The sequence below is a fragment of the Solanum verrucosum genome, unplaced genomic scaffold (genome assembly GCF_900185275.1).
Source record: "Solanum verrucosum unplaced genomic scaffold, falcon-dt-bn FXZP01000289.1, whole genome shotgun sequence".
Lineage (NCBI taxonomy): Eukaryota > Viridiplantae > Streptophyta > Magnoliopsida > Solanales > Solanaceae > Solanum > Solanum verrucosum.
The window spans coordinates 222,335-229,936 of NW_026020016.1; the positions used below are offsets into that span (position 1 = coordinate 222,335).

General features: G+C 34.0%; 1 protein-coding gene across 1 annotated transcript; it reads right to left on the reverse strand.

Annotated features, from left to right (window-relative positions):
- Positions 1-3,616: 3,616 nt before the first annotated feature.
- On the reverse strand, positions 3,617-7,346 carry LOC125820932 (uncharacterized). Its single transcript, XM_049500355.1, has 5 exons — positions 7,029-7,346; positions 6,113-6,373; positions 5,843-5,986; positions 4,905-5,734; positions 3,617-4,277 (listed from the first exon to the last, which is right to left on the reverse strand). Exons 1-5 carry the CDS (start codon positions 7,344-7,346, stop codon positions 3,617-3,619), a joined length of 2,214 nt encoding a protein of 737 aa, XP_049356312.1.
- Positions 7,347-7,602: the final 256 nt, after the last annotated feature.

A 7,602-nucleotide genomic window follows, 5' to 3' on the forward strand; every position in this document is an offset into this window, starting at 1 on the left:
AAAAAAAGCTTTAGGACACATGAAAATATGTGATTCAATTTATATAGAGCTATAGAACAAAGGTAAAAAAAAAATTGCTTTGTTTGTTTGGTAGGGTTTGGACATTCTTGGCCGGCTGGCCCCTTTCTTCTCTTATTTTAGTATAAAAAAAATATTGGATTTGGAAAGTACTTTAATGAACAAAATTAGTGTTGGCCTAAATAGTTGCAATTTTTAAGTGTATAGTTTAAATCTCACAAATCACGTTGATGGGTGTTGGGGTCCAAACAACAAGGTGATGTGCGAAAGTTGATAAAGCAAATCTTGAAAAATAATAAACTAGACATAAGCAAATTACTATTATTAATAAAAGGGCATAATATAACGAGGTTTGATATATCAGTTGGCTTATATATAATATAAAAAAATTAATATAAAAGAAAGTATAAAAATCCTCCTTAACGTGACTTTTCTAATGATTACATTGTAGGTGCTATTAGGTTGTTGTGGAGTTGTAGGAAGGAAAGATACTCAATTTATAGAAGTTCAAAAGTCTAACAATTGGTTTTTCTTTTAGAAAAACTCTTGGGAGCAATAAAGCTGCTGCTACTTTATTATGATAAAGAATAAATTTAATTAGACAAAACTTGTCTATATTAATTTAATCAGAATGCAAAGCACTTTAAAATGAATATATAACAAATTAAATTAGTGAAGGCTAGGTTGAATGCCCACAACTTTAATAATTAAAATGATAAAAGGGTTTAGGTATTAAAGATCTTAATTTAGAGCTTGCCAGTTGCCACTTAATTAATTCTTTTACCACTTCTAACTTGACATGTTTTAAGTAGAGTAAATTTTAGGTTTAACAAACATGAAAATCATATTTATATGCTATAGCTATAGTTTGTATAATTGCGCTCCATAACAAAATTTATGTTTGCTATGGAGCATCAAATCTATATAAAAATTGCAGGAAATTTTGATTTGTATAAAATCGCAGGCATCTGATTTATATAAATCGCAACGATTTATATAAATAGGTCGTTTGTGTCTATGAAAATTGTGTTTGTATATGTATATGTTCTTTATGTTTGTATATCTGCATAAAATTTGAATTTGTATACAATTGAATCGAAATAAAATATTTGTATATCAAATCTCTCTCTCTCTCTCTCGCTTTATACAACACAAATTATACATTGTAATTTGTATAATTTGTGTTTGTATAAAGTGAGAAACAGAGAAAGGCAAAAGAGAACTGGTAGGTGAAGATCTGTATTTGTATAATTATAAATGTATAGGACGAAAATATATGTATTTGTATTTGTATATACAGTTTTCTCTAGCTTTATACAAACACAAACACAATTTATATATTTGTGTTTGTATAAAGTGAGAGAGGCAAGGGAGAGTGGCTAGCGAGATCAGGGAGAGTGGCGAGCGAAATTTTTGGGGAGAGAGACGAATGACAAGTATTTTTAAGTATTGGGTTCCATTATTTCTGATAATCATGATAAGTATTTTTGATACATATTAAACACATTGATACATGCATCTTTGTCATTACATTAAAATTTTGTAGTGTCCAACTGTCCATCATGAATTCTTCATGTTTCACTTTCATAGCTAGCTTGCATGTTTGCTTGTATTCAATGTTTATTGCACAAATTTTGAAAAATACCTCCTACAGTTTCAACACGGCAGGTCAATATATACCATTAATGATTGAACGGAATCGAATTTAAGATTTAATTATTATAGATTCAATTTAGAAATTTTATAACAATTCATTCAGTTTAATGTTGTGATAGATTGTAGGAACATTTATAAAGAGTGAATATACGTATTTAGCGGCTATTAAACTATTATTATTAAAGATTGTTTTTACTATAGTAGAACTACTTCTATGTATGAAACTTTTTGTCCTATAATGAGACCCATGAAGTTGCATCACGTTTTAGAAAGTCAAGAACAAACTAGGTTGTCACTCATGTAAATGGAACAAAACAGGAACTTAATTGGCATGTTTATTTTACTATATTATTTTTATTTATAACAAGACATTTAAATGTTGAAATTATAGAAGTAATAATAAAAATAAAAAAAAGAAATTATTTTTAAAGTTTAACAAGTAAAAATAATCGGAATAAATTTTTATCAATGTTTATAAATTAGAAAAAATTATCTTATTAGACATACATTCATATCATATACATATATGCTAATTCTACCTATAGTTTTAAATAATTATGTATCTTATCACGAATTAAGAATTTTCTACCATATATATTGAGGGACACACCTAGATACATGTATTTTTGCTACCAGATACACTAAAAACAGGGAGAGGCGAGTGAGACGAGAAGGGAGGCGAGCAAAATAGTCATGTATCTCAACAGATACAAGTGAATCACACTCAATACACACTAAATACATGTATTTGTATGTATCTGGTATCCAGATATGTATGAGAGTAGCGAGCGAGATTTGTTATGTATGCTAGATACATGCAAATCCACTTGGATATAGTATATCTAGAACAAATTACACATAATTTGACCCCATGTATCCTGAGATACATGTACCTGAATGTATTTGAGTATCTGACATATCAAAATTGATATGGTAAAATTTATAATATTACAAACTAGAATATAGGTGTGTCCCTATATTACCCATATTATAATAGAAATCTTGTTAAAAGCTTTAAAACAAAAAAATTAAAGTTTTTTTATCACTTCACTCCACCCCCTACCCCCTATCCCAAAAAAATGTAATAAAAAAAATTACCACCCAACCCCTACCAGCCCCCCCACCCCCTACCCTCTACCCCCCCCCTCCACACCCCCATCCAAAAAAAATTAACAAAATTTTAAATTTTTTCATGATTTGTTTGTCCTTCAATTGAAATGTTAGCTATACAATCCGCCAGACCATTGCCATCTCTGTATGTGTGTGTGATTATAGTACCGGTTAGAAGTATGATGTCTCTGATTTCCTCTATTTTCTCCACCAGTTCCCAAGGTACTTTCCATTCCATCTGGATGATTTTTTTCAAACTGAGTGAATCAGTTTCGATTATAACATCATGTAAGTTCCTTTCCTTGCAAGTTCTTAAGGCCTCTAGGATTGCTAATGATTCTGCCTCCATGTTTGTAGCAATTCCTATTCCCCTTGATTTTGCAAATATTAAATCCCCACGGCTATCTCTTAGGCAATAACTAATCGAACTCAAACCTGGATTACCTTTGTTGCCCCCATCAATATTGCATTTTATTCTCCTATTGTCAGGAGGTTTCTAGGTAACATTGAGGTAGTGTAACTTTGGTTTATAGTTCCCTAATCTGCTAATTATGTCTGGCCATGACCATTCAATTCTCTTTATCCATGGATACTTGTGCTTTATCAGTTGTCTCACAACTCCTACAATTTGGTTCACCATCTCTTCATATCTGATGTTATTTTCATGTTTGATTGCATTTCTCCTTCTCCATATAGTCCATAAAACAATGGCTGGTATGGCTCTGTAAACTTCCTGTAACTTTGGTGATGTCTTGTGTTCCCACCAAGCTATTATAATCTGTTGTAGTAGCATTCCTTCTATTTTTATTCCTGCACAATCAGCAAAGTGCCTTCATAGCTTATTTGCTATGAGGCCTGTTAGAAATAAGCGGGTCATTGTTTCCTCCTTCTTGTTCTGACAACACCAACATCTTGATATTATGTTAATCTTCATTTTTTTCAGATTGTCATCAGTTACAATTCTTCTTTTCCACACCCTCCACATAAAGAAGCTGAATTTAAAGGGGAGCTCCTTTTTCCAGATCAACTCATACTCCTTTCTCATCTCATGCTTGTTTCGCATTAGATTCCAAGCAGACTTTACAGTAAACCTCCCATGTGTGTTGCCCATCCACCAAGATACATCATTGCCATACTGTGTGTTTGTCATTTTTATGTTATCCATGATGTGATCAGTCATTTCAATAGATAATTTCACCCATAATAGTTGCCTATTCCACCCTCTCTCTGTAATAAACTCTTTTACTTCAATCTCTTCCTCCATTGCCTCTTCCTCCAAATAGTACAGGGACCTTAACTTGGTCCATTTATCAAACCAAAAGCTAGAAGATCCTGTCTTTATCTGCCACCATATTTCATGCTCCACCTCTTCTCTAATTAGAACCATTTTCCTCCACACATGTGATGCCCCAAAACCTTGAGCAATGATAGGATGATGCTTCTTACAATATTTATTCCACATATATGTGGTCCATAATGATGATGTGGAAGTCCTGAAGTTCCACCAGAGCTTTGCAAATAGAGCATTTGCTATATCATGTAATGATCTCAGACCCAAACCTCATTTCTCTTTAGGGTTACATATTTTATCCCATGCCACTCAATGCTTGTTTTTTGATCCAGTTGTGTTTGCCCAAAAAAACTTGACAAATATTCTATGCAGCTAATTTATAACCCCAGCAGGTGGGTTCATGGCTGACAGGATGTACACAGGAACTGATTGTAGCACATGAGCTATTAGTATATACCTCCCTCCAAAAGATAACAATTTATTCTGCCACAAACTGATCCTCTTCATAACCTTTTTAATCAATTCTTCAAAGTGTTTTCTATTTTTCCTTCCATAGAAAATAGGGCAACCTAAGTAGGTGAAAGGAAAGGAGCCTTGATTATGCATGTGATCCTCCTGATTTTATTACAAATATCAATGTGAACCTTCTCATGCAAGTAAACTAAACTTTTGTTCAGATTAATTAATCATTTGTCCTGAGACTGCCTCATAATTCCTCAACACCTTCATCATCTTCTTCATAGAGGTAGGTTGTCCAAAATAGAAAAAAATGGTATCATCTGCATAAGATAGATGATTAATTTCAGGACTCCATTTTGGCATGCCATACCCTTTAAACTCTGGATCTTTAAATAATTTGTTGAGGCTCCTGGCTGCAGCTATGATGAATAAAGTGGGTGACAAATGATCACCAAGAAACCAAAATTCTCCCCATTCATTCACTGAGTACCAGTTATTGGAGATCACTCTTACCACCATATCTATGATTCTTTCTGAGAACCCAAATTTCCTTAGTCCTTTTACCAAATACTTCCAGGATACCCTATCATATGTTTTTGCCATGTCCAATTTCACCACCACATTGTGAAATTTATTCCTCCCATTAATATCCCTCACAATCTCCTGAGCCAGTAGGACATTTTCAGTTATACTCCTCCCTTTTATGAATCCTGACTGGTTCCTTGATATAATAACTGGTAGAACTGGAACCAACCTTTCATGGAGCATTCTTGTAATAATTTTGTTGGTGAAGATGCTAAGACTAATTGGTCTTAAATCCCCAAAATTGTTCATTGTCTCCATTTTGGGAATTAAGATCAGATTTGTGTGTGTAATGAACCTTGGCATCTCCATTCCACAGTAGAATGCTTTTACCATGTTAATGATGTCCTGTTTCACAATCTCCCAACAACTCTGAAAAAATTGACCAGAGTATCCATCCGGACCACTTGCACTATCCCCATTTAGAGCAAAAATCACATTTTTAACCTCATCTTCTGTTGGTAGCCTCTCTATCTCTTCATTATGCTCATTGGATATTATGTTTGGAATATTCTCCAACATGGTGTAGTCTGTGGGTTCATTTGTTTCTGTAAACTGTTCTCTAAACACATTGATTGCCTCCTCTCCAATATTTTCTGTGGAAGAAATTAAATCCCTCTACATTGTTTGTATTGCTGAAATATGTAGTTTCCTTCTTCTACCCTATACATAGGCATGAAAGAATTTTGTGTTTCTTTCTCCATTTTGAAACTACCTAATTCTAGCCTTCTGTTTCCAGTATTCCTCCTCTATGTGGATGTACCTTTTTAAGTCAGCTTCTGCCTTTTTTAAACCAATCCTATTTTCTGTGGTTAGATTTATTTTCAGTTGAGCTTCCTTAGCTTTTATCACATCTTCTAATGTGGCTACCTGTTGGAATATATTCCCAAAAGTTGATTTGCTCCATTGCAACAAGACTCCCTTTAATCTCTTGAGCTTCTGTTAAACAATAAAAAAAGGTGAACCTTAGGCCTCTTTCTTCCAACTTTCCCCTACCACTTTAACAAAATCTTTGTGCTTGACCCAAAAGTTCAAGAATCTGAATGGTTTTCTGATCTGCTCCTGTACATTATTGCACCTCACATGTAAAGAGGCATGTTCAAACCCTTCCTTTATCAAGTGATGAACCTCACTTCCTTGGAAAGTGTTCATGAATTCATTGTTTCCAAAAACTCTATCTAGTCTTTTGAAAATGCAGTCCTCCTCAATTCGTCCATTCCACCAAGTGTAACAACTTCCTGTAAACTTCAATTCATTCTGTGCACATGCATTTATACACTGAATAAAATCAATAGTTTCATTCTATGTAACTGGCAGTCCTCCTAACTTTTCAGATTCATGCATGATAGTGTTGAAATCCCTTCCTACTATCTATGGGCATATTGTATTGTTAGCAATGTCTTCAAGGTCCTCCCACAAATCTAATCTTTCCAAAGCACTACATCTGGCATATACTGCAGTTATCTTTACTACATTCTGATTTCCTTTATGTTTAAACCTAATGGTTAGTTGTTGTACTGAGTCTACTGTATGTTGTTCCTCTCAATTTTCATCCCGAAAATCCAAATTTTGGCTGAACAATTAGCTCTAGCATGTTGTTTGTCAAGTCTTCTTCTATAATTTTCTATCTCTGTTGGACTTTGAAAAGGCTCTAAGAGAGCTATATATGAGTAATGATTTTTCCTGTTAAGATCAAGTAACCTCTCAAAATCATTTTGAGAGTTTACTGACCTTATGTTCCAGAAAATTAATTTGCTAATCATTGATCACTGGAGGATGATGTTCCCTTCCCGGTTCTTATATTTATTTGCAGAGGCACTGCATTGTTGTATTTCTTTTTGTGCCTACCTTTTAGTTGCCCTATTTGTCTTGGTGACAAATCTCATTTTCTTCATATTTGCTCTATGGATGCCTCCATGTCATCTTCTTCCTCTTCATCTTGCTTTTTATTCACTTCTATAAGCTGCATCTTGTCTATTCTGGGAGTTTTTCCATTTGGTGTACCTCTCACCTTGTGGTGTTCTTCTTCTTGTACAATTGTGTTATCCTCCTTGTTCTCCATGTTAAATTTCATTTCAGCATTGTCTGTGTATTTTTCCTCCCTATGTTTTTCCCTGATTGCAGAACCTATATGTGTACTTTCTGAATTTGAGATCTCCTTGGGTGATTCCATACTTGAATCACTGTTGTTATGCCCTCTTGAAGGTATATGTTGTTTATCTTTCTGCATTGACTTTGAGCTAGTGCTTGCTATCTCCTTATCATGTCTACTATGAGCATCAACCTTTTGGAGTAGGAAATTATCTTGTTGTTCCTTATGTCCTTGCTAGCCCCTAGCTCATTCTTTTCCTGTAATTCCTCTTCTCCTCCTTCCCCTAATGCATCAGATTTATTTGTTGTTATCAGCTGTTGTTCCTCATTGTTTTCTTTCCTCTTTGGATTCCATACCTACTCTGAAAGAATCCTTCCTCTTCTGTTCTCTGTTC

Excerpts from the sequence above, each read along its gene's own strand:
- LOC125820932 (XM_049500355.1), bottom strand. The coding sequence starts at position 7,346 with ATGCAGAAAGATAAACAACATATACCTTCAAGAGGGCATAACAACAGT. Across the intron at positions 6,374-7,028 it reads AGGAAGAAGATGACATGGAG|AATGAATTGAAGTTTACAGG; the intron begins GCATCCATAGAG and ends GCATGTGCACAG. Across the intron at positions 4,278-4,904 it reads AAAGATCCAGAGTTTAAAGG|GACTTCCACATCATCATTAT; the intron begins GTATGGCATGCC and ends GTGGAACTTCAG.